The sequence below is a fragment of the Phycodurus eques genome, chromosome 7 (assembly GCF_024500275.1).
Source record: "Phycodurus eques isolate BA_2022a chromosome 7, UOR_Pequ_1.1, whole genome shotgun sequence".
Taxonomy (NCBI): domain Eukaryota; kingdom Metazoa; phylum Chordata; class Actinopteri; order Syngnathiformes; family Syngnathidae; genus Phycodurus; species Phycodurus eques.
In genome coordinates, this window is record NC_084531.1 from 14,839,048 (window position 1) to 14,866,348 (window position 27,301).

At 41.6% G+C, this 27,301-nt stretch overlaps 1 protein-coding gene across 2 annotated transcripts in view; it reads left to right on the forward strand.

The window, feature by feature from the left end:
* Positions 1 to 26,626, forward strand: part of LOC133404977 (neprilysin-like) — a 52,191-nt gene extending 25,565 nt beyond the window's left edge. Inside the window, exons 5-23 of one of the 2 annotated variants that reach the window (XM_061681542.1) lie at positions 4,715 to 4,795; positions 6,237 to 6,332; positions 6,398 to 6,516; positions 6,641 to 6,709; positions 7,454 to 7,588; positions 10,549 to 10,650; positions 10,756 to 10,892; positions 10,981 to 11,074; positions 11,200 to 11,328; positions 12,866 to 12,964; positions 13,027 to 13,104; positions 13,245 to 13,348; positions 14,137 to 14,195; positions 15,686 to 15,805; positions 17,317 to 17,450; positions 17,750 to 17,815; positions 24,173 to 24,268; positions 26,100 to 26,176; positions 26,283 to 26,626. In XM_061681542.1, the coding sequence (XP_061537526.1) occupies positions 4,715 to 4,795; positions 6,237 to 6,332; positions 6,398 to 6,516; positions 6,641 to 6,709; positions 7,454 to 7,588; positions 10,549 to 10,650; positions 10,756 to 10,892; positions 10,981 to 11,074; positions 11,200 to 11,328; positions 12,866 to 12,964; positions 13,027 to 13,104; positions 13,245 to 13,348; positions 14,137 to 14,195; positions 15,686 to 15,805; positions 17,317 to 17,450; positions 17,750 to 17,815; positions 24,173 to 24,268; positions 26,100 to 26,176; positions 26,283 to 26,382 (1,895 nt within the window). In that variant the 3' untranslated portion in view covers positions 26,383 to 26,626. Of the gene's footprint in view, positions 1 to 4,714; positions 4,796 to 6,236; positions 6,333 to 6,397; positions 6,517 to 6,640; positions 6,710 to 7,453; positions 7,589 to 10,548; positions 10,893 to 10,980; positions 11,075 to 11,199; positions 11,329 to 12,865; positions 12,965 to 13,026; positions 13,105 to 13,244; positions 13,349 to 14,136; positions 14,196 to 15,685; positions 15,806 to 17,316; positions 17,451 to 17,749; positions 17,816 to 24,172; positions 24,269 to 26,099; positions 26,177 to 26,282 lie in introns of both variants that reach the window. The other variant, XM_061681541.1, reaches the window with a different exon arrangement.
* The last annotated feature ends 675 nt before the right edge of the window (positions 26,627 to 27,301 follow it).

The following is a 27,301-nucleotide window of genomic DNA, read 5'->3' on the forward strand; positions in this document are numbered from 1 at the left end:
TAACAGGCGGTGTGATGGAGGGACAGATTCTAATTTGTCAGCTGAAAAACTCAGTCCTTTTCATCTTCGCTTCACGCCACAGTGGCATTGTGCAGCCTTTAAGGAGACACATTGTGGAAAATTTACTTTTTAATTGCTTGCAAAGGGACCCCTAAAAATGTTTAGAACTGCCTTTTAGTAAGTTTAAACAGTAAATATACCGCCAACTATATTCCCAAAACACTTACCTATATCATTTCTAACTCGTCTTAAATCATTACCCTGAAAAATAAATGGCTTATAGATATTTTTAGTTTGACAAAAAAAGTATCAGAAGCACGTGTACTACATGCAAATGGGGCAAATACTGTAACATCCACTGCCAACCCATGTTATGAGCTCTATTTTTTAGACAGCGCATCTGTGGTGGGGTGCAAATCCAGATTTTGACTTTACCGCAAGTGCAAGGCTCGTAGGTGTGTTTGTCAATTTGGCAGACCAGCCTGGACCAAGCTGGGTGTTCCGGTGCAGCAAGGGTGTGTCCATGGAGATGCGCCTGGCGGAATGACAATTTGGTGGCAGAAAGTCGATCTAAACTTACATCTGCTTAGACCACGTCTAAATCTTGCCAGAGTTGGTCGAATGCGATTTTGGTGAATATGATTGGGGCACAGGCAGGTCAGAGTCTATACTGTATTTAAGTCGCCATCGGTTATCACCAGTTCGTTCTGCATTTAATAAGGGTACCCGCGCACGTTGTCTGCCAAGAGCAGTGACAATGCTCTACTCACGCATGGATCGCTGTGATGGTCATTGTGCCACATTTAAAGGGAAGGAGAGTAGCCACTTTAATTGGTGGCAAATTAAGTCGGCTGTAAACACAGCGCACATTTGCGCCACCTGTCGTGCTGGATTTACACCTGTAACGAAAATAGGGCCCAATGATTCCCCAAGATCTAAATAAATCAATCAGTCAATCAAGACCTCAACCACAGAGACTCTCTATTTACATATTTTTAAAATCATGTCATCATCCATGGACGTTGAAAAAGTAACGTCTATTTTGACAAAGCAAGGAAATAAGTAAAAGTGAAGAGTATTCAAGTAAATTACAGAAACATGAAAAATCTATTTAAAGTCCAACAATAAAGTACTTGGGGTTTGTTACTTCCAACTACAGCAGACGTATTCAGAAGTCTGGAAACGGTTTCAAATTGTGAAAAAAAATGCATACTACGTGTCCCGTACTTCAGAGTGAGGTGTCAAAGTGAACGTCATCATTAATTTTTTCAATGTCAAGCTCAAGGGCTTATGGCTGTATGCGGCCCGCCGCTTTATTGAATGAGGCCCGCTAAAGCTTGCAAATAATGTCATGTTGATGCTGAAAAATATTGATTTAGCGGCATTTTTAGGTGGCCATATGTAACCTTCCCCTGTGCTCGCAGCCTTTCAGCCAACAATGTACTGGCTACAATACAGGACATTTTATAACCCTGCGAACGCTCCAAAATCAATGTTTTCCTCTTTGCTGTGAATACAAAACAACGAGAGGCGAGTTGGAGCAAATCCACACTTAAAGGCTTCAGACACGCTGTCACCTTGACACCCCGGCAGCCATTTTTCCCGACTCTGCATACAGTATCTTCTGACAGTTGCAAAACACAAGGTCGTAATTTTACGGATGATGGGAATGTAGGGTTCAATGATGATTGCCTGCGACATAAACTATTCATGCTGTGATGTAACTGATGCACTTTGATGAGCTGTTGTGCTGACCTATTACAGACATTTTAAGTCAGGAAGAACAGCAACTGCATTTTCCCCTCTACAATTCAAAACAGCTACCAGGTGTGTTAATAGCTTGCCTGTGACTGTCATGCTTTTGACAAAATACCCCAAGGATCAAGAATTATATACCCTAGTGCCTTGAGAAATTAGATTAATTCATCCCTTCACCGCGCTTGTATCTCAAATCATCTGTCCCTATTGAAATGAATGGAAATAGCATTAAACTGTTCCAGCCTCCAATAAAATAGCACTCTTTAATATTGTACTTTAGAAAAACGTACTGTAATGGCATTACATATTTGAAAAGAAATAAAAGTGGTTTTTTTTTATTGGTCACACGTTCGCCTTCAATTCAATGCACATTGCACTGCTCATTCTAGTGTGTGCGCCTTGGCCACCTGGGGGCAGTATTAGACAGACATAACGGATAGACTGTACATGGAGACAGTCTCGGCTTCTTAGAACACCAGTAATATCATTAGTCTTTCTTCACAGATAATAAAGAATATATGCCTGGGAGTATTGTTATATTGGCAGTCTATATGTGTTGCTGCGCTGTTTGTGTTCAAATATTTGTTGCTTAAAGGGTTATAACACTGCTACATAGATGCTAACGGTTAGCTCTTGTGGCTATGGTGTTTCCCATTGTGTTTTAGCACTAATCTAGCAGCCTATAAGACAAGGTTATGTGGTTGTTTTAAATACATGCCTAATTCTCTTTTTATGTTTAGTTTGACAGCAAACCTCAACTGTGAGTGGCATGGAACAGCTTGGAGCATCTTTTTTAAGAATTGTTCACTATCACCCAAACTGCTACTTGATTTAAAATGAGTTGAGCAACTGCCCCCATAGAGTGCTCCTATCTCAAATTTGTGCTCGCAAGTCAAAGCTAAAAATTGTCCGAGCGACGGCTCGGAACTCCAAAAACTTGTGAGTCAAGTCATATCTCAGGGTACCACTGTGTGTGCATCCAACAAAACTCAATGCAGCTCTGCTTACCTTTTTGACTTTGACATGACAGCAGGGTGTCGCATGTCCCCTTCAAGGAGTGCGTCCCCATGTCATTTTCAACTTTATTTACTGTTTCTGCGTGCCGTAGTTACTTTGTCGTGATAAAAGGGCAGCAAAACTCAGGTTTAAGTTGAACTAAAGACCAAGGTTAATCCTAATAGTGATCCATGCTGAAATGCTTTGCTTCAAGCAGACGGGATGCCTAAAACAAACATAAAATCCATTCTCAGATAAAAGCACGCACATAAGGATGAGATGCAGATGTGTGTTTGTGTGTGCATGAGTTACAGTACAGCCTTGCTGTACTTAAACACTTGCGCCAAGACACTCGCTAATCCAATTACACACACGATGTGTGCCCTTTAGCTGCGAGCTCCCTGTGAAGGTCCCTCTTCATTAACATTTAATCATCACATAAAAAGTGCAAATGAAAATGGAATGAGTAAGGGACGTCCACCGTAGGCTTGCAGACGTAAAGCAAAAGGAACCTTTTGATTGGATGTCTACGATATATGATATGATGATATGATATATATATATATATATATATATATATATATATATATATATATATATATATATGAGTGTGGAGTGGATAAATCATGTACTTTAAGAGACAATGTGTGGATACAGTTTTTCCTCATCGACTTTCTTGCGCACTTGCAAGGCAGCCTCACTGTGACGTGATTAATGTTCTGTTCTGTCCTGTCACTTGGCTGCGTCATCGACAAGCTATCCTCTCATGTATTGTTCTTCAAAAGTTGACATCTTATTTCAGAGAACTGTGGCCTCAGCGCAACAGAACTTAGTTGGAAATCTTACTAACAGTTAAGTACAGTGCCCCGACTGTTTTTTCCCCCCGAGATACGAGCCATCTTTCGGACAGTTTTTTTGCTTTGACTTGAGAGCAAAAATTTGAGACATATGCACTGTTTCAAATTCAGCTTTGCCTTCTGAGAGAGGCGAAGAGACTGACGTTGGTGGCGGAGGAGAGGCTCTCACTTGACTCAGAGACTCTTCTGCTGGAGGCGCTGACGGTGTAGCTGGGGTTTTTACCTTGGAGAAAAACATGGTGATGGGCAGTTGTTGTCTTTTTTTTTTCTTTTGCTTCAACCGCACTGTAGATTAATTCACGCCATAATGGCATACCACAGATGCATAACGTCTGCCCTCTTGGATCAAATCTAAAAGTTTAACTTTTTCGCTGATGGTCACCATCTTCTTCTTCCTCTTGGGCACCCCGGAGGAAGCTTTCGCAGGGGTACAGCGCTTCGGCGGCATTGTAAGTGCTTAACTAAGCAAAAAAAAGTTATCGCTTAAACAAAAAAAGTTATTGCGAACACAACGTGGACGAGACTGGCAAGACACAACAAGGGAAGATGCTGGGTGAGGTTGCGATGATGCGCAGCCAATCAGCTCACGGGATAAATCCACTCGTGCTCTCATTGGTCGATGTCGTGCCGGGAACCAATCACACGCCTTGTATGAGTGCCCGTACAGTATAGGGATGTACAGGCATGTACAAAGCGCGCGCATCAACATGAAACAACGCTTATTTCCGCAATATGGCTGCCGATATGGCTGTATTATTTATTTATTTATTATTATTATATTTTTATTTTTATTTTGGAAAAACCCGCAACGCACTGAAGCCGCAAAACGTGACGCGCGAAGTGCCGAGGGAACACTGAATATGCCAAATCTCATTACTTTTTTTCCCTTGTTTTTTTTAAAGACCACTTTTTGCACTGTATAGAACATGGATGGATGGATGGATATTTTATCAGTTTTTTACCTGCAGGGTAGCTCAAAATAGCTCAGGTTTTATTTTGCATTACAAACGTTCAAACATTTTCCAGATTGTCACACATTGTTTCGTATATATGTGCTGCTTTGCCTGACTGTTTCTTTTTGTTTGTTTTAATTTATTTAATAGGTGTTCTTGAAAAAAAAGTGGAGGGCGAAGCAAACGCTCTCAGCAAGGCTAAGACCCTCTACAAGTCCTGCACCAATGAGAGTGAGTAAGCATCCATCCATCCATCGATTGTCTTCTGCTTATCCGAGGTCGGGTGGCGGGGGCAGTAGCTTCAGCAGGGAAGCCCAGACTTCCCTCTCCACAGCCACAGCCACTTCCTCCAGCTCTTCCGAGGGGATCCCGAGCGTGTCCTGGGGCGTCCCCGGGCTCTCCTCCCGGTGGGACGTGCCCGGAACACCTCACCAGGGAGGTGTCCGGGAGGCATCCTAAACAACAAACTGCTATTTATATGTATGACCTAGAAGTGCTTTTCATACAAACATGTAATGTAAATATAAGTATATGTAAGGGGCTAAAGATGTAAATCATCCAATGGCTATAATCTTGTTGATTTACATTTTTACAATGTTTGCTCAATATACCCTTGTCCCTTGTTTTCCAAATAAAATCAACTTCAACTTCAAATATGACATAACTACTATTTTAGCGTAGGTTACTGATAGCGCGTTCCAATATGCGTACAAATTTTGGGTTACATTGCTGCCGTAGGACTGGAACTTCATCGTAAATTGATGTCCCCAGTTTCAATGCAAAGTACAGTAGTAGCCTTGCCGCCAATAGCGAAAATCTGTGAGTAACTGACGACCTCCTAAACATGGTTTAGGAGGTCGTCAGTTACAGTACCACTCTTCTTTTGACAGGGCTACGGCCTGTATAAATGAAGCTCCTCCTCTCACGTCAACATAGATGATGCCACGAGAAGGTGCCAAAGCATTAGACAGGGCTTAAGCACAAAACAAAAAATGAAAATAGGTGAGTGCTTCACGGGATAACAGAGGATAGGTTATGAAATGTCCGCAAACAGGTGAATTTGGAGTAGTGTTGTTCAGAGAGTATTGTTCAGCCCTTTCTTTTAGGTTTACAGTAAACCTCCATTCTTCATGGGGGTTACATTACAGACCCCACCCGCCATAAGTAAAAATCTGCAATGGAGAAACCGTATAAAAAATTATTTTGGTCATAACTTTACCCATCCCACAAGCTTTGAACACATTTAAATGGATTTAAACACACTTTTGAACCCATTATATCTGTGCCTTTAAGAGGTGGGGTGGCGTGTGACATCATCAAGTCTGGGTGTAACAAGGGCAACAGCAGTTTCTTGTGTGACTGTGCTCATTGTGTTTATGTTTTTTACTGTTCTCCAGCCGTCCAAATAACGGCTGAAAAGTGTGGCTCTCCTGTCCCACCTGTTAGAGCATTACAGTAAATAACCATACTGTACAAACCAATAAAAAACTATTACTATAAACCACAGATTTCTGAGGTAGATCTGGTATTTCCACAATAGACAAGTAGGTTATGTCCCCACACCCCCCCAAAAAACAGTCATTGATACTGCGGGTTCACGGTAGGTAAACTGCACTATAGCACAGTATACTGAAGGAGACTCTCTTGACTGATTTAAGTGATCTTTCCACAGGTTTAACTGAGCAAAAAGGGGGTGCTCCTTTGCTCATGACGCTGCCTGATGTGTTTGAGTGGCCCATGGCTGTGGACAACTGGGACACCGACTATGGTAAAGTACTCCATGTGTTCTTGGCTTGTGCCATCCGCATGTTCTTACGGAGTCTCCTTCCGCAGGTAAAAGGTGGCGAGCGGAAGATGTTATAGCCAAGTTGACCGTGAAATACCAAAATCCACTCCTGGTCTCCATGTACGTTGATGTCGATGAACGAGACTCCAAATCACACATCATTCATGTACGTGTGAATAATTCACGCAAATACTGGCTATAGGCTCGCTTCCATTCCGCACATCAATATCAAATCTGAGATCTGATTGCTTTAACTTCTTAAACAAATGAACATGTTTTCTTTTTGGCAGTTTGAGCAACAGCACAGCCTGGACCTCTGGTCCAAAAGTTACTATGCTTGTAATGGATCCTACGAGGAGGTGGGTTTTTTTGTTTCTTTTTTTTTTTTTTTTTTTTTTTTTTTATAAATATGGTGTCCACTGATGCATGACAAATACACCTCCACAGTCTCATTTGTCCACTGAGTCTGGCTTTCATGACTCACTGGAAACAGGATGAGCATTTTAGTTGAATCGGAATCAGCATGAGCATCGTTGCCAGATATGCTCTGACACCCAGCAGCAAGTTTGTGGTGCTGATTGTCAGGTACCAATGCAGGATGGGGGTTCTGACGCCAACCCACAAATATGCCAGATTTTGACTTTGTATCAGATGCGTAAGCGTGACGTAAATTGCCTGTATGTAGGGATGACTCTGGCACTGACGACCCAAGTAATTATCTGGATGTGTGAAACCACAATGGCTGTTGAGACAACAAGGCCTGGCTTCAGTTAATTCTGTCTCAAAGACAAAACTACCATTACGTCAATTACACCAGGGGCTGTTGATTACATTTGGTTGGGACTCAATCCAGATCATAAGTGTGTGATTAGCACCAACACGCTTTGCTCTGTTTGACTTGTGGTAACCTTTTTTCTTTTCAAACCTTTCTGATCGCTACTCAGACAGAAGCAGTTGGCCACGCTCACAGCTTGCATCTGGCCGTGTGTTTTGGCTGCGCGTAACTCACGCAGCGCGATAGTCGTCTGGTCCATGCCAGTTGAAGGTTAATCAATAAGAGCTCTCATTCACTCCTGCTTGTCATGAATGTGATCACTCGTCAGGCATGCCGGCTCTACGAGCTGTTCGTGATTGACCTGGTGAAGCTGATCCGCACAGACCGAGGTCTTTCCTTCAATGAGACGCTGGTCAGAGAGGAAGTGACTCGGATTATGGAGCTTGAGAAGGGCATTGCCGAGGTAAGTACGCCCACCGCTCGTTACTCACGCTTCTGGCAGCGGGTCCTGTCTGTGATAATGTTCAAGCAAAATACATAACAGGTGAGAAACTCGAGGCCTGCGGACCCTCCGCGTCATTCTATGTGGCCTGGGAAACAGTGACACCATTTTTCCTTTACTTCTTTTGAAAACCAGTTATCCGTCATAAAAATCATAATAATCAAAGGCAGGGGCGACAATTGCCCCATCAGACGCTTGCCCTAAATGTCACTATACGCTTCCTTTTTTCAATTTTGACTCAGGTATTATTGGGACAAATGTGAGGAAATCAGCATTTGACAGCTTAGGCTTTGCAGTTTTTAAAGTTGACATTGGAGCAGCATTGAAAAATGGCCATTGCCAAGAAATTTTTGGGTCACCAACTGCAGTTCAGCGGCAGTTTCAGGAGCTTCAAAGCCATCACACTGCTCCAACACGTAGTACGATTTACGCTTCCCAGGGCAAGTTTCTCGAAACAGGATCTGTACTTGACAAACCCAGAACTCAGCGTCAACAAAATCTCAATTTAGTGGCTGCTTTGGAGACTGACAAAGCTTTACCGGTACCACCTTCAGGTTTTTGAGCAGCATAATCTTTCGAAGTCTTTTCGTTCTATTGCAGCCCTCCAGATAGACTTTGCCTGGCTTTGTGCAAATGCCTGCTCTAGACGTTTGTTTTTTTAATGAGTGGTGGTGGTGGGCCTTCCGCTACATGGTTTGTCAAGAACAGATCCTGGTTTGAGAAACTTGCCATGTAAATAATATTACATGTTGGAGCAGTGTGACAGCTGTAAAGCTTGTCAAACTGGTACTGAAATGCAGTAGGGGACAGAAAAACTTATTGCCAGGCAGCAATTTTGCAAAGCTGCCCCAATGTCAATTGGGGAGCAATGGGCCAGAGAATGATGTGCTTACAAAAGCTGCAAAGCCAAAGCTGTTTAAAGGCTGACAGAGGTGGGTAGTCACGCGCTACATTTACTCCGTTACATTTACTCAAGTAACATTTTCCACAAACTATACTTGTCAGAGTACTTTAAATGCACCATACTTTTTATTTCACTTGAGTATTTATGTGAAGAAGGATCGATTAGTGAGGCCGTGCCGCCTCACTAATGTCATTTGACTCCAATTCACCAATCAGACGACACAAGGCAGTCACAAGCCAATCAAAAGGAATCATTTTGAGAAAATAAATAAATAAATAAAACAGCCGCGCAAGTGTGTTTAAAGACCAAAAAACAACAGCTTTGTCATGCATTTCTTAAATTGTGACTGCCCAAACTTTCTTAAATTGTGACTGCCCATATATCAGCCCACTTTTATCTTGAGAAACCAGCTTGTGGTAAGTTGCAGATGTTTCTATTGTTGTTTTGACAGTGGATATGGCAACATAAGCACTATCCCTATGGTGTCGCGCACACACACGCACTACAATCACTCAGTCTGCTCAGCAAACAGCTTCTTCATGAAGTCATTTAAGTGAATAAAGCAAATAATGTTTCTGTTGGGCCCAATGTATGTGTTGTTGGTTTTTGAGCAGTTAAAGATTGAAATGGTGGCAGGTGTGTGTCGACTCCCATATATATATATATATATATATATATATATATATATATTTTTTATATATTAGTTTATATGTTCATGCTCTGATTTAAAAAAAAAATTTAAAAATCAGAAGTTACTCATAAGTTACTCTTCACTTGAGTAGTTTTTTTCATTGACTACTTTCTTACTCTTACTCAATGAAGTAAATATTTGGATGACTACTTTTTACTTTTACTTGAGTTATATTATTTAGATGTAACAGTAATCTTACCCTAGTACAAAATTTGGGTACTCTACCCACCTCTGAATGCTGATGCCCTCAAGTATGTCCGAATGATACCCTAAAGGAAATAGAAAAAGGGAGCTGTTTAGTTAATTTTGGGACACATAGTATGACTTAATATACTCTCACACACACACTCATAGTCTGTAAACAAACAAACATGGCTACGCATGTTTTTTTTGTTTTGTTTTTGGTATTTTTTAAAAAAGCAATGCAATTTCTAGCAGCATTTAAACAACCTTATAAGCCTGTTTAATTGTCATAAATCTGTCTGTATTCACACAAAAGATAAGCACTTCATTTTGCATTTTGTTTCTTTACTGTACCAATGTGAAGTGAACCATGAACATAAAACCAAGGTACAAATTGAGCAATGATTTTTGGTATCCTGTACAATCCTTAGGGATTATACTTTTATGTGGTTTCACCAGTATAACTACAATGTGGCATGAGAATTAAAACATTTGACACCTTTGGCTAACATAAGGGGCACGGTGGACGACTGGTTAGAGCGTCAGCCTCACAGTTCTGAGGACCGGGGTTCAATCCCCAGTCCCGCCTGTGTGGAGTTTGCATGTTCTCCCCGTGCCTGCGTGGGTGGTTGTTTGTTTGTATGTGCCCTGCGATTGGCTGGCAACCAGTTCGGGGTGTACCCCGCCTCCTGCCTAGCTGGGATAGGCTCCAGCACGCCCGCGACCCTAGTGAGGAGAAGCGGCTCAGAAAATGGATGGATGGTCTAACATAATTTCTCAACCCTATGCAACAATGATCTTGACCTTGTTTATTGCGACCCAAAGGTGCTTCCTGAATCCCTGTCCATAGAGTGAATGGCAAGCTGTTGACTTACCTGATCCTCTGATCCTTTCACATAGTTTTTTTTTTTTTTTTTTTTTGCATCAACACTGTCACACATACTTCACCTGCCTTCTACTACTACACCGTTGAGATTCACAAAGCCATCACAACTCCTCTGCAGCGCTGACATTTACAGAACTCAAGGATGCCGGAGATGTTTGTTGTTCCTGGCACTGCAGATAAGCTCATGGTTCAAAGAGACCAAGGGGGATACATGGAGGAATGAGCTGACTTTTAACCTCTTTCTTTTCTTCTCTAAGGCTAACGATCCCCCAAGTGTCTCTAGCGATCGAGAGTTGCGTTACAACAAGATGGAACTTGCCGATCTCAACGCTAATTTCACCCTTGAAGTTGATACGAGGGTAAACTGTTTATCCAGACTGGTAATGCATTGTCTGTTACGCCTTTCCATCCTCCCGCTAATGTATTCCTCTCTCCCTGTTCGGACTGGCGGATTTGTCCTGAAGCTGTTCAACTGGAGTTATTTCACCGCCCAGATAATGAATACAGTCAACATCACTGTCATGGAAACAGAGGAGGTCATAAACCTAAACCCCAACTATTTCAGAAGGCTCAACCAACTGTTGGCCAGATATACAAAGAGGTGTGTAATTTGTAATAAACACTGTCACGCATATTCGTGGTTACTGATTGATGGTAGCGTTCTTTGAATGCCATCCTTCTCCTCACAGGGATGTGCAGAACTACTTGATGTGGCGTTTTGCTTCGCAGATGGTGGTGCACCTGAGCAAGGCATACAGGGACACAGCCAAAGCCTTCAAAAAGGTATGACACAAGGATGTCAATAGAAATATCCAAGTGATCCGTGGTTGATCTACATACGTAACTTAATCTGCTAAGTGGTTGGTTTTGCATGTCAAAGCGTTGTATTGTGTTGTATTTCTCTTAAGGCGATGAATGGCGCGACGGCGGAGGAACCAGTGTGGCGTCAGTGTGCGGGGTTTGTCAATGGTGCCATGTATAATGCCGTAGGGCGACTGTATGTGCAGGAGGCGTTCTCCGACAACAGCAAAAAGATGGTTTGTGCTTTTAATTTGTTTGAGTTCACTTGTAATCTCGACAGGGGATGGGCATTTGACTTTGTGTCATCAAATGTCATTTCCGCTCACGTTCCCTATTCGTGGCGACCAATCCAACGCTTGGTGAATTCAATAGTAAGACCACACATTGAATGATCCAGACGCAAGGTTGCTATGAATGCTTGGCCACCGAGATATTGCCAAAGGCCAATCAGAGTGAAGCTATTTTCCATATTTAAATTGAGAAGGTCAGTGGTCCCACCAGTACGAAGCTGATTCACGTCAAATATTAATGACAAATCCGACCGTCTCAACTGCCAGATGTAAAAGACTGAATAGAATAGCTTGAAAAAGGGCATCCTGAGCCTTTTTAACCCATATTGCCTTGCAAACATGATAATAGGACATAAAATATATATTTTTTTAAATGATGGCATGGGACTTTTAAGCAAAGGTTAAGACTTCAAATTGGGGTTTCAAACCAGGATTAGGGTTTCAAGCCTGGGATAGGTTTTCAAGTTAGGGTCAGGCTAGAATTAAAAATTAGGGTTTCAACCTGATGTTCAGGTTTTAAATGAGCTTTTCAAGCCAAGAACAGAATTTCAAAGTAGGGTTTCAAACCTAGGTTAGGATTTCAAATTACAGTTTCAAACCAGTATTAGGGTTTCAAATTAGCGTTTCAAGCTAGTGTTTCAAGACTGGGTTAAGGTTTAAGATTAGGGTTTCAATCCTTAGCTAAGGTTTCAAGTTAGGCTTTCAAGGTTATCTGAAACAACAACAAACAAAGAACATGTTAAAACATTTATGGGGAATTCATAGCCAAATATATATGTATAGGGGAATTTATGGCCCATACAATATAATAGAATGTTTCAGTGTTGTTGATATCGTAAAGTAGCAGAGCTCTTAAATTACACTTAACACTACTGTATTGTGAGTTTTACGTCACCGTGAATCACTTGGGAAATAAATCTTTGTCGGCCATTGTGTGCCAAAACTGCAGTCAATTTACTAACATATGGCCGTACAATTCAAGAAATTGCGCACGCACACACACAGCCTGAGATCCACGTGCATGACTAGGATATGGTGTACAAGATGACATAGAGATGTAATGGTGACTGTCATTTTTGACAAATGCCTCAAGCACACACCAACCAAAAAGCTCAGAGTGAGATGAAGATTTACAATGTGGGTGCTGTTTGCTGTGTGATGGCCTGGACCACTACGACACGCTTTCAGTCAGTTTCACATTGCTCTAGCTGTCGCCTTTCAGTGCCAATTGTAAAAATGACCGTATTTTATGGCCTTTTCATGCAGATTCCCATGTTTTTTATTTGAATCACAAACTTGGCTCCACTCTGCTGCCCCAATGGTGTAATTATGTATGCGGCTTAAATCGGGGAGATTGTTATGACTTTGTTGCTCAACGTCTTACAAAATGTGGCCCGAGTGGGAACATTTATCATGTAGCTTTGAAATAAACATGTTAATAAATCAGTGATTTCCATTTGATTTGTGTGTGTTGTGGCCCAAGATGGAAGAGATGATTACAGAGATCCGAGATGTCTTTATCAGTAACCTCAAGGAACTGACATGGATGGATGCAGTCACCAAAAAAGCAGCAGAGGAAAAGGTATCGGAAAGAGCTCTTTTTTAACATAAGAATGACTATAAAAAATTATTTCCTGTCCTCAGGTTAGAGCTATACGGGAACAAATCGGCTACGCTGACAACATCATGGATGACAAATACCTCAACGACGAGTACAAAGATGTGCGTGTCCGCCAAATTTGTCAGATTGCTGTAACGTGTTACACAATGGCTTTATTGTGGCTGCGCATCCATCTTGTGAAGCGTGGGCTTTTTACAAGTGGCTGATGATAGCTGTGCTCTGGCTTGTGTGTACATGTTAGCTGAACTACACCGCAGAGGAATTCTTTGAAAATATTGTGCACACTGCGGCCTTCAACAACAAGAAAATCCTGCAGAAACTCAGAGTGGACGTCAACAAAGATGAGTAAGACTCAATTATTTCTGTTATGCAATGCAGTGCTCCATACTTACACATAAAACTAGACTACGGCTACTACTTCTACTGCAACAGACCATTTTTGGGGGACATGGATTTCAAAATGGTGATAAATTTAGACTGTGAAAAATAACGACCGAAAGGTAATTTCAATATCTAGATGTGTTTTTCATACAAAGGTGTACTGTAATTCTCGCTTGGCTACTGTGTTAGCGTGGGTTAGTGACAGTCTGCGACATGTTCTAAGACATACGTCGTCGTCGTCTTCTTGTTATTATTATTATTATGAATTATTATTATTATTATTATTATTATTATTATTATTGGGCGGCACAGTTGGACGACTGCTTAGCACATCTGCCTCACAGTTCTGAGGTCTCTGTGAAGTTTGCATGTTCTCCCTGTGCCTGCGCGGGTTTTCTCCTGGTACTCTGGTTTCCTCCCACATTTTAAAAACATGCCTGGTAGGTTGATTGAAGACTCTAAATTGTCTGTAGGTGTGAATGTGAGTGCGAATGGTTGTTTGTTTATATGTGCCCTCCGATTGGGTGGCGACCAGTTCAGGGTGTATCCCGCCTCTCGTCCGAAGTCGGCTGAGATAGGCGCCGGCACACCCCGTGACCCTAGTGTGAATACGCGGTTAAGAGAATGGATGGAGGGAATATTATTATTTATTGTAACTATGTACATACAAAGAATGAAAGGAAATGTAAAACAGACTGCTTTTCTATGTGTCATTAAACTTGAGACTGTTCTTTATCTATTTTCATCTCCAGGTGGGTGTCAGGAGCAGCAATCATTAACGCCTTCTACTCATGGAGAAAAAACATCATAAGTATTCTCACGTGCTATGTCACTTTGACACATACAGTATTGTGGCTATGAAAAGTCTGCATACTCCTGTAAAATAGATTTTGTCACCAAATGTGAAAAAATGTGACTGATAAATACTTACAAATCTTTTTCCACAATCAATGTGACCTATAACCTGTACAACACAATTGCTTTTTTTTCTTAATCTTTTAGGGAGAGGATGTAAAAATAAACAACTGAGATAATGTGGTTGCACACCCTCATGTCATGGAGATTTGTGTTCAGAATTAACCAATCACGTTCAAACTCAAATGGGAGTCAACACAAAGATACCACCATTTAAAGTACCTCTAGCTAACGCCAAATGAATTTCAGTCGTTCTAGGAGACCTTTCCTGACATTGCAAAAGCTTTCTTGCACAAACCTAAAGGCTTTGTGCTAACACTGACTTGCAAATGTTCAGAATTCCCTTCACATTGACTAAGGCCCCAGTTCCAGTTGAAGAAAAACAGGCCCAAAGCATGATCCTGCCACCACCATGCTTCACTGTAGGTTTGGTGTTCTTGTAGTGATGAGCAGTGTTGTGTTGTGTTTCTGCCAAACATAAAAAAAAAAAAGTTCAACCTTGGTTTCATCAGACCATAACACATTTTCCCACATGTGTTTGGGAGATTTCCAATATGTTTTTTTGCAAAAGGTAGCCAGTCTTGGATTTTTCTTGTTGTTCTTGTTGTTTGTTTCTGTGTGTGTTTTAAGATAGATTTAGATGAGGCTTCCATGTAGTCACCCAGACACATGAAGACAGATGGGAGATTGTTGTACTAAACAATAGCACTTGCCAGAAATTCCTGCAACTCATTCAATGTTGCTGTCGGTATCTTGGCAGCCTCTTTGACCAGTTTTCTTCTTGTCTTTCCATCAATTTTTTTCAATTTTGGAGGGACATCCAGTTCTTTGTAACGTCACTGTTGCGCCAAATTTTCTCTTGACTTGATGACTATCTTCACTTTGTCCAATGGTATAATTAATGCTTTGGAAATTATTTTCTACCTTTCCCCTGACTGATACACTTGTAGAAAGCGATCCCGCCGATGCAGTGGAAGATCTCTGCAGACCACGGCTTGCGCCGGGAAGGTGTGACTCCCGAAGTGTCAGGAAAGCAAAATAAAACATCTGAACTTTATTTGGGGTAAAATGGTGGCAGGTGGGTGTTGACTCCCATTTAACATTAGTTTGAACATGAGTTCTTAATTCTAAACAGCCACTTCCCCAGTTATACATACACTTGTGCAACCACGTTATCGCAGTTGTTTATTTTTACTTCCCATCTTGAAATATATATTTTTTTCAATGAAATTATCTATCGAGGTTTCATTTTTTTACATCACAGAAACCTGGCATTTGATCAGGGGGTGTGTACACTTTTTATTTCCACTGTACCTTGATTCACATTGTCCATGTTATTGTTTGTACTGGGTCTTCAAGTCTCTCTGTGATTGTCTCTGGCATTAGTATTCCCCGCTGGTATCCTACAGCCGCCGTTCTTCAGTAAAGGCCAGGCCAAATCTCTCAACTACGGAGGAATCGGCATGGTCATCGGCCACGAGGTCATGCACGGCTTTGACAACATCGGTAGATTGTTTTTTTTTTTCTACCTTGCTTTATTACTGTTGCTGGAAGTGGAAGACAAATTTGCTATTGATGCGTTAACCAAAACGCTAGTTATTATCTGTGGTGTGCATCGATAACATACATTACTAGTCTGAGATCAAATGTGACTGAAAGAGTGTCAGTAAGGCATACAAGTGGCCATCCTTGGAGATGTATCAGTCGAATGTCAATTGAAGTTCACCTGGAAAGGTTATAGTGCGTTTTAGGTTCATCCTGAAATTTCACCTGAAAGCTAAATAGCCCTTACTCAGTGTGAGTAGTGTATCATGACAGATAGCCCTGCGTATCGCTATCAATTTATTGACACATTTCTCCATCACTCCAGTAAAGTATTTTGATTTGATTTTGTTTCATGATGGCCAACAATTCACCCTCGGGATTGATGGTGGAATTTCTGAAATGGACAGCCAATTATTCTTAATTTTAGGAGCTAAGCAAACATATTTAAAAAAAAAAAAGAAGAAGTTATAACCAAATTCCAGCGTCAGACCCAGACCCGCAATGCCAAATGATGACAAATCCTATAGTAAATGACTAGATAGAGGTTTTGGCTATGTGAGTCGTAGTAAAACTACATCTGCCCTTACACTTTTTCAAATTCAAATCCGTCCATCCATCAATTTTCTTTCCCGCTTATCCTCACTAGGGTCACGGCTGCTGGAGCCTATCCCAGTTATCTTCGGGCAGGAGGCGGGGTACACCCTGAACCGGTCGCCAGCCAATCGCAGGGCACAAACAACCATTCTCACTCACATTCACACCTACGGGCAATTTAGAGTCCTCAATCAACCTACCACGCATGATTTTGGGATGTGGGAGGAAACCGGAGTGCCCGGAGAAAACCCACGCAGGTACGGGGAGAACATGCAAACTCCACACAGGCGGGGCCGGGATTTGAATCCCGGTCCCCAGAACTGTGAGGCAGATGTGCTAACCAGTCGGTCACCGTGCCGGCACAATTCAAATCATTAAAGGAAAATGAATCCAATGAATACAAAAATGAATTTTCAGGGGGTCCTCGATCAATGACAGAGATCCATTGTTATGATGGAGTTCCGTAGCTATGCCGGTGACGGAACCTGAATTTGGATGTAAGTTGAAATGCTAACACAGTAGTTACGTCAGTAAATATTTGGATGACAAACACTGGGCTCTAAGTATAAAAAATTAAAGAAACAACAGTAAATACTAAGGTAATTGAGGGCGCGGTCTTGTGGTGCGTGGCAATGTATTCTTACACCGCTGCGCACAATAGATCATTGCGTTCATAATCTCCAAACCTTTTTTGTCAGGACTGCCGTAAACCAAGGACCCGCTGTAGTATCATAGTAAATTATATAATTCTCATTATGAAAATGACAAGAGACCATCAAGCATTTTGACATGCGTTAATGCGGACTCTTTTGATTTCAGTCAGCTCTTGACATTTTTCAATTTATTTTCAACGTGATGTATTTGCTCTGTTTTTCTAGGTCGTAAATATGATAAAAATGGCGACCTGAAGGACTGGTGGACGGAGGACTCGGCTCAAAGGTTCTTGGAGCTGTCTGCGTGCATTGTCGATCAGTATGCCAACTTCTCTTGGGACCTGGCCAACGGACTTAATGTAAACCACCCCAAAGCCTTAGCTTCTCCCTTTTACTTCCAGCAGACATTCCATTTCACATTTCATGTTTCTCCGCACTTCTGCAGCTCATCTCCTCAACTGCCTCACAACTCTTTCATATTTTCCTGTTGACAGATTGCTCACTCCCCCGCGGTACTTTTTTATTCTCCCCAGGCAGTCTTTCTTTTTTTAAACCATTTCTTCCATCCCAAAGAGTGAAAGCTGTTTACAGTGTGTGCCGAAATAAGGAAAGACTCCACTCTTTTGACACTGCCATCTCTCTGTTGTCCTTCCTCTAGCTAAAAGGTAACAACACCCTTGGGGAGAACATTGCTGATAACGGAGGAGTTCGGCAGGCCTATCAGGTAATGAGCGTGAAAACAATGAGGAAAACATTTGGGTATTGTTCGAAACAACTGCTGATGTCTTCTTCCCGATAATAACTGGAGACGTCAGTCAATTTACTGACTGACAATTGATAGTTTGAACTACTATGTTGTCCAGAGCCCAGAGTCAGATTCACACATTTGCATATTCTCGCAAATAATAACCGGAGGAGGTGTCCAGTCAATTAGGAGGCCTTTAGTTGTTCAAATGCCTTTTTGGAATACAGTGGAACCTCTTTTTTCGTACAATTTTGTTTATGCTGATTTTTTTCCCGAATTTCTCACAGTTTTCGTACAGCTGGTCACTTTTCATACGTTGAAAATGGTCCCTATGCAAATCCTCCTGCCCACGTGATCCGGCCACTCAATACCTCAAAGTTTATTTGTGCTTATTTATTGAATGTGTCTGTTCATTCGCTGGCGGTACAGTGATCGACTGGTTACCACATCCGTCACTTAGTTCTGAGGTATTGGGTTCAAAACCGGGCTCAGGACTTCTGTGTGGAGTTTGCATGTTCTCCACGTGCCTGCATGGGTTTTCTTCAGATAATCCGGTTCCCACATTCCAAAAACATGCATGCTAGGTTAATTGAGAACTCTAAATTGTCCATAGGTCTGAATGTGAGTGTGATTGGTTGTTTGTTTATATGTGCCCTACGTTTGGCTGGGGACCAGTTCAGGGTGATATGCTCCAGCATCCCAGCACACCCTAGTGAGGATAAGCGGTTCAGAAAACAGTTGGATGGATGTTCAGGAAGCCACCTTGGGGCCAAAGAAAGTTCCCAGTCATAGATCATTTTACACTTGACACTATGCGAGTCCCGGGATGCACATGTCATGGAAACAATGAGTCCCAGCCCTGGAACAATGAGTCCCTGCAACTTATCATCACGGAATACAGATACAGTAATCCTCTGCTACATCGTGGTTCACGGTCCCGCTATATTGGAGATTTTTATTGCAGTTCTCTTTACTGTTTAATCTTTCATACTGTTTGTACAATAATTTTGTGTTATCCATTACTCTTGCTCTCTCTCAATTGCTCTCTCTCAATATAACGGAGGAGTTCGGCAGGCCTATCAGGTAATGAGCCTGAAAACAATGAGGAAAACATTTGGGTATTGTCCGAAACTGCTGATGTCTTCTTCCCGATATTAACTGGAGACGTCAGTCAATTTACTGACTGACAATTGATAGTTTGAACTACTATGTTGTCCAGAGCCCAGAGTCAGATTCACACATTTGCATATTCTCGCAAATAATAACCGGAGGAGGTGTCCAGTCAATTAGGAGGTGATATGTGTTTATGTGTCTAGGCCTGCCACGATAGCAAATTTTTTAGATAAATGTACAACCCCAATTCCAATGAAGTTGGGACGTTGTGTTAAACATAAATAAACAGAATACAATGATTTGCAAATCATGTTCAACCTATATTTAATTGAATACACGACAAATACAAGAAATTTAATGTTCAAACTGATAAACTTTATTGTTTTTAGCAAATAATCATTAACTTTGAATTTTATGGCTGCAACACGTTCCAAAAAAGATGGGACAGGTGGCAAAAAAGTTGAGGAATGCTCATCAAACACCTTGTTTGAACATTCCACAGCTGAACAGGCTAATTGGGAACAGGTGGGTGCCAGGATTGAGTATAAAAGGAGCTTTCCTGAATTGTTCAGTCATTCACAAGCAAAGATGGGGCGAGGTTCACCTCTTTGTGAACAAGTGTGTGAGAAAATAGTCGAACAGTTTAAGGACAATGTTCCTCAATGTACAATTGCAACGAATTTAGGGATTTCATAATTTACGGTCAATAATATCATCGAAAGTTTCAGAGAATCTGGAGAAATCACTGCGGTAAGCGGCAAGGCCGAAAACCAACATTGAATGCCCATGACCTTCGATCCCTCAGGCGGCACGGCATCAAAAACCGACATCATTGTGTAAAGGATATCACCACATGGGCTCAGGAACACTTCAGAAAACCAATGTCAGTAAATACAGTTCGGCGCTACATCCGTAAGTGCAACTTGAAACTCTACTATGCAAAGCAAAAGTCATTTATCAACAACACCCAGAAACGCCGCCGGCTTCTCTGGGCCCGAGCTCATCTTAGATGGACTGATGCAAAGTGGAAAAGTGTTCTGTGGTCCGACGAGTCCACATTACAAATTGTTTGTGGAAATTGTGAACGTCGTGTCCTCCGGGCCAAAGAGGAAAAGAACCATCCGGACTGTTATGGACACAAAGTTCAAAAGCCAGCATAGTGATGGTATGGGGTGTGTTAGTGCCAATGGCATGGGTAACGTACACATATGTGAAGGCACCATTAATGCTGAAAGGTACATACAGGTTTTGGAGAAACATATGCTGCCGTCCAAGCAACGTCTTTTTCATGGACACCGATGCTTATTTCAGCAAGACAATGCCAAACCACATTCTGCACGTGTTACAACAGCGTGGTTTCGTAGTAAAAGAGTGCAGGTACGAGACTGGCTTGCGTGCGGTCCAGACATGTCTCCCATTGAAAATGTGTGGCGCCTTATGAAGCGTAAAATACGACAACGGAGACTCCGGACTGCTGAACAGTTGAAGCTGTACATCAAGCAAGAATGGGAAAGAATTCCACCTACAAAGCTTCAACAATTAGTGTCTGTCCTCAGTGTTATGTTTGTTCAAAACCTTTGTTTTGGTTCATAATGGCGTTTCAAATATTATATGCACTTTTAATAAGAGCTCCCAGTGGGAACTTCCCACACAAACAAAAATGACTCTGCCTGTTCCATTTTCAGCAACATTTGTTCCAGGTGTTCTCTTCCTTTATCGGTTGTTTTCTGATCTTTCTTTGTCTTTAACTCAACTTAACTCTCTTTCTTTCTCCTTGTCTCTGCCTGGTCTGTGCACAGTCAGTGATTTCAGTGATTACCGCCTGTGATGCAGATTTGTTTGGCTGAAAAATGGCGGAACTTGCATGTGATTGGTCGGTACATGTCATCACTACCGTAAAGCCTGAAATATGTTGGCTGCTTATAATAGAAGCCCCCCCGTATGTCTTGAATCATGTCCTTTCTTTTCTGGCTATGTTGTGGGTCCATTTGGGCCTGCTTCTGGGACCGGACGCGGAAGTGCATGTTAGTGGCCTCTGTTTTAAACGATGTTGCAAAAATCGAGCGAGCCAGAGTGAGCTGTTTAGCTCCGTAAGCACAGTAGCTAGTTAGCTCACCGGCTAGCGAACGTAATAAATAGTTAACTCCCCCTTTAAATGTCCCAGTTGTTTGGATCTACGGAGTCAAAACTGTTCCGCCAGCGGCTCGCTGCGTCGTGAGTGGCGCGCCGGGTGATACCACAACAATGAACATTTAGTCTGGAAAAAAAGTCACGTGTCCATTGTATTTATGAAATGATAACCCGCCCTAGTTTTCTTCTGATTGGCTCGCAACAAGACAGGACTCGTACTTTTAGTCGATAATGATTCGCTGAAGCACTTCAGCAACACACACACACACCATTTCTCCCACCATCGTAATTTTGATACGAAGAGAGAAAAAAGCTGACAAGATTACGCAACTGTTTAACTAGTTTAACTAGGTGATTGACGTGGAGAGGAGCACTTACTTACGTGACGTCAGCCATGCAGCATGTTAAACCAGCTCACAGTCTGGACTACAATGAAGTTGAAAGTGCTCACTTTTTATTGTAAATAATATTTAAGCTAAGTATTCTAAGTCCTTCAGTGAGTCAATCCTTATTGTATGACGATTTATTACAGCGCTCTTCGGTATGAATAATTAACCCACAATGCATTGCGCACTTAACACGCCAGTAAAACTGTATTCTTAATGTGTAAATAAAAAAGTAACAACAATCCAATGTATTTTCGACTAAATAGAATAACAAAAACAGTGTGCATTGTATTATAAACCACCACTTCCCAATTACTTTGTTGTGATTATTGAATAATGAGCGGCCTACGTGATCAGAGTATTATTTTTGACCTGCTAGACCGATCTTGGCGAGAAATATAGATGACTAAAAAATAACTATTGTTGTTATGAAGAAGTAACTGTAGTCTGACTACTTTCTCGGGAAAGGTAACGCGTTACTTTGCTCGTTACTCAAAATGGCAGCATTTTGGTTACAAAGTAACGCGTTACCGACATCACTGCGTACGACTAATTGATTTCCTCTTTTATATAACAAACAGTTTTTACTTCTTCAATTCACATTGTGCATAAAAGATAAGGCATTATTTATTTTTTAAAGCATTACACCCTTTGTGCATCTTCACAGCTAGCATTTTAGCATTTTGTGACTTATTAATACATTAGGTTCCTGGCTGTGCATTTATGAGCCCAGACCAACTGAACATGAAGAAGACAAATCTTTGGACTACTACAAATTTTGGAATTGTAGTAGTTTGTTCAAACTCAAATGAAGAATTCTCGAGAGAAAAATATTTCCTTCATCTCCCTTCACCAAAACCCTCCTCCATTTTACTCTTATTCCTCTCGTGCCACATTTGCCACATTTTTTACCAACTTGACTCAAAGTTTTGCCACTTACAGATCATCACCAATTTGGACTATGTTAACATTACCTCGGTCTCTCGGGTCCCGCGACGCGGCGTCATACTCAGCGGAGAGAAAGGCCCATGTTACAATGAACGGGGTGCTCGGCTTGCATTTCACTCTGAAATGCTACCACACCTTCGCCATTTGTCTTTTTGCTCTCTCTCTTCTCTATTCGGCGTCGCATTTTGCAACGGCTGTCTTCCCGCTCCTCAATCAAACGCTTCACTTCCGCGTCCTCGCATCAGTGACGTGCATCTACGACCCGGGACGCACATCAAACGAGATCCCTGCATTGGCGGCCCGTTGATAAGGAAGACCATAAAATTCTAGGAAGAACTCTTAGGAAAGTACAAAAATGGCAGCTTACACTTCCAAACAATAAACTCTCCTCCTTCTCCCCTCGGCGCAGTCTTTCATATGCCATTTGGAGTCTTCAATAAAATGTAAACATGTTTTATTGATGTATTCATTCATATATCATTTATATTTCACTTTGTTTTCTGTATGTCAAAGCATAGTTCCATCCATTTTCTGAGCCGCTTCTCCTCACTAGGGTCGCGGGCGTGCTGGAGCCTATCCCAGCTGTCATCGAGCAGGAGGCGGGGTACACCCTGAACTGGTTGCCAGCCAATCGCAGGGCACATACAAACAGACAACCATTCGCACTCACATGCACACCTACGGGCAATTTAGAGTCTCCAATTTGTGCATGTTTTTTGGGATGTGGGAGGAAACCGGAGTGCCCGGAGAAAACCCACGCAGGCACGGGGAGAACATGCAAACTCCACACAGTCGGGGCCGGGGATTGAACCCGGGTCCTCAGAACTGTGAGGCTGACGCTCTAACCAGTCGTCCATCGTGCCGCCCCAAAGCATAGTTATTCTCTATCAAATGATTTTTTTAATTTATATTTTGGGGTGTGTTGAACAGATTAACTGAATTTGCAATATTCCGTATCTGAAATATTGTTTCAGTTTTACTATGGTTTGGTTTTAGTCAAACTTGCTATATCGCGGTTCATTGTTCACGCCACCACTACATCGCAGTTTTTTATTGTGGACGTGTCTATCTGTATGTCTAGAAAATCCCTGCGGCATTGCGAAAACCTGCACTTCATTGCGTTTTTTATGAGGTTTTGCTATATGCTTAGTTACTGTAATGCCCTCGCATGTGGGAAAGGAGAGCCACAGTCACCGATGCACTTTTCAGCCATTTATTGAATGATGATGATAGAATGGTAAAACACAATGAGCACACTCATGCAGGAGATGCTGTCGACCATAGCTCATGCCCAGACACTCACACCCAGAATCGCCATAGGCTGAGCCAACCAGCTAACCTCTCCAGCCCTGCCTCTTAAAGGCCCATATCTAACACACAGATACTACAGTACCTACAGTATTTTCTATACATTTTATGAGTGCAATTTTTTGTGTATTTCAATATGTTTAAATGTGTTCAAAGTGTGGGGAAGGGGTAAAACCTTTTAAAAAATGTGGCTCTTTATCGGAGATTTTCAACTATTGCAGGTTGGTCTGAAACGTATCCCCAGCGTTAAACTGGGATTATCTCGAATTCAATTTTTTCTCTGATGGATGGATGTAAAGGAGTTGTTTACAGAATTTGTCTTACGTGGATGACGCACCTGCCGACTATTTCGGCCGCTCATTGGAGGGATGTCCGTGACATGAGGGAATGCGGTATGTGTACTGTTTAGCGTAGTATTAGATGCAGTACATGTCTTGTGTGTTGTGTGCAGGCCTATAAGAACTATGTGAAGAAACATGGTGAGGAGGCACTGCTGCCAGGACTCAACCTTAACCACGATCAACTCTTCTTCCTCAACTTTGCTCAGGTAGTGGGCAATGGATTATTTGGTGGATGATTAGATAGATAATAGAACATCATGAATGTTGAGAATTGTCCATGGTGTGGAATTGTTTAGTTTGCAGTCTAAAAAACAACAACTTGTGTATTTAAAATATAAAATAAATACAAAACAAATGAAAAAAATGAAAATGAAATGGGGGAAAAAAAAGAAAAAAATTAAGATTGAGCCCCAAATTTAATCAGTGAGAGCATGCAAATACCACACAGGAAGGTCGCAGCCTGGATTTGAAACCCAACTTCAGAAATATGAAGTGGATGTGCTAACCACTCATCCACCAACACAAAATTTGGTTAAATCCCCATCCTAACCAGATCAGGTCAAGTAGATATGATGATTGCACGTTAAAAAAAAAACATTTGCTGTAATATTTAGTATGTTCTGTCATCTAGAATGAAGTGTATAATTTAAAAATATGAATTAAAACAAGATTTGTTACATAGCATTTCTGTCCTCTTCCATATAAAATATAATGTAAATTTAGAGGTGCAATATTTTACCAAACCAAGTTTTTCTAGTGTTTGGGATGTAATATTGGCTCTATGATGCCACAGTAAACGTGAAATATGAATTAAAATTGCCCACGCATTCCTGAGTTCCAGACGTTTTTCTGCCAAGAGGCCTGAAATCAGGCCATTCAAATTTCTCAAGCATATCTATGTCACTAGCGAAGAGCTCCACTTTCCCTACCGCTCCCGAGCCAGAGTTCTCAACATAACAAACATGTGCTCTCACAAGTTGGTCTTCTACATGGAGACAACCAATAAGTGGAAAGGGGGCGGTCTTAGCCAAATATGGACAAAACTTGGTCAAACAGAAGTTGCTGTCAGAGGAACCTTTTCTGGACACTTGTATGACAAAAAACAAAGTGTTTTTGCAATGAAATTGACACTAAGTCCATGTTGGAGAGTCACTCTATTAAGGTATAAATAGCCAAAATATGGGACCTTTGAAATATTACATGAAAAATAAAAATTTAAAATATAAAAATTGTACAGTATATTTATGTAAATTCTGTCAAAAGCCCATCCTAGAGACGTACAGTGGTGTCTTGAGATACAAGTTCAGTTTGATCATTGACCATGCTCGTAACTCAAAAAACTCAAAAACTCAAGTCATCTTTCCCTATTCAAATGAATGGATATGCCATTAATCTGTTCCAGCCTCCCCCCAAAAAAACAACCAAACATTTTAAAATGTGTTTTTTAATGAGAAAAATAGCACTCTAGAGTATTATACTTTATAAAAACATACAGTAATGAGATAATTGAGTTCAGTTAAAAATAATAGTTTTTTGTCACACTTTCTCCTTCAATTGTGCTTCCCGTTCTGCTGTGCGCACCTTGGCTACCTGGGGGCAGTATAAGATAGACATAGGGATACACTGTACTGGAGGCTCAACTCCTTTCTCGGTTACTCAGTACAGTAGTAATATAAGTCGTTCTTCGCAGGGGTTGAATATATGCCTGTGAGTAGTTATGTGGTCTTTCTACATATATTGCAGCACCATTTGTTTTCAGATATCTGTTGCTGAAACAGTAACAACACCGCCACATAGATGCTAATTGTTAACCCATGTGCCTATGGCGTTTCCCCTCGTATGTTAGAATTCAGGTAGCTTTGGCTATGTGGTTGCTTGAAATACATACACCGTACAGCGCTCGTATCACAAGTTTACCTTTGCAAGTCAAACCGAAAAAAATCAGCCGATCGACAGCTCGTATCCCGAAAACCTCTTGAGCCAGGTCACTCATATCTCAAGGCACCACTGTATTCTTATTGTATCTGTCTGTATCAGGTGTGGTGTGGAACACGACGACCAGAAGATGCTTTGAATTCCATCCAAGTCGATCAACACAGTCCAGGAAAATTCAGGTACTTTCAATCATGTCATTGGGCAGAGTAGAAGGTTAAGTCACACAACCAACAACACAACCCATAAACATTTATTTGTGTGTGTGTGTGTGTGTGTGTGTCTCAGGGTGCTGGGCTCCCTTCAGAACTTCCCAGAGTTTGCCAAAGTGTATGGCTGCAATAGAAGCAGCTACATGGTCTCGGACAATGTGTGCCGCGTGTGGTGATCCGCAAAGCTCTGTGGGCCTGTGTGGACATCCTCATCGGTCCTAGGACCTCATATAGGAAGTGGGAGCCCACCCATCCTGACGGAGTAGGCCTGCCATGAGTTCCTCGGCGATGAACAGCGCTGGCTATAAAGCTCCACAAATAGACGGATGTGAGCATCACTCCTGCCCTTACTACTACTTACAACCAACAATCAGTCTTTGTCTTATTGTTTTTTTTTTCTTTTGTTTGTTTTCTGTACTGCACAGGGGTTAATGTACTCCAACTCACTGTCTTATAAATACACCCAACGCCCACTCACACTCATAAAAGAGGGCTGAACCACTTTGCTGTTATGTAGGACTGTCATCAGCTTTCATCTCATGTACTCTCTCTGTTAATACATACTGTAGGTTAGATCAATTATTACAGAAAATATGATTATATTTTGCCGAATAGAGCAGTAAATACATAACCTACAATTACACTTTTTACAGTGCTCTCATTGTTTGATCAGTGAGTAGGTGTCCGACATTTAATACCAGTACAGTACTTTACTGTATGTCAAACACGTACAGTACGTCGACGGTCACTGAAATAATCGACACACTTTGTTTAGGCCGTTCCATTGGTGGCTTTTTCACGTCAATGGCTGCCTGCTCTATGTCACGCAAATCGCAATGCCTTACATAACCTGTGGTGCCACAGTTAGGGTATGATCAGGGGTTAAGGTAGATTATAGTCAAGAGTCAACAGGCTTTACTGTCAATTCTGCAGTTATGTACCAAACATACCGAGAATGTTTCTCCGAAATGTTAGGGTTAGACTTTGGTTAGGTTTGGCTAAGGGGTTTAGGAATGGGGTTAAGTTAGGGTTGAGTTGAGGTATGCTCAACTGGACTGTTCTGGTTTCGTTTCTCGTCCAAGCAGGCTTCATCAG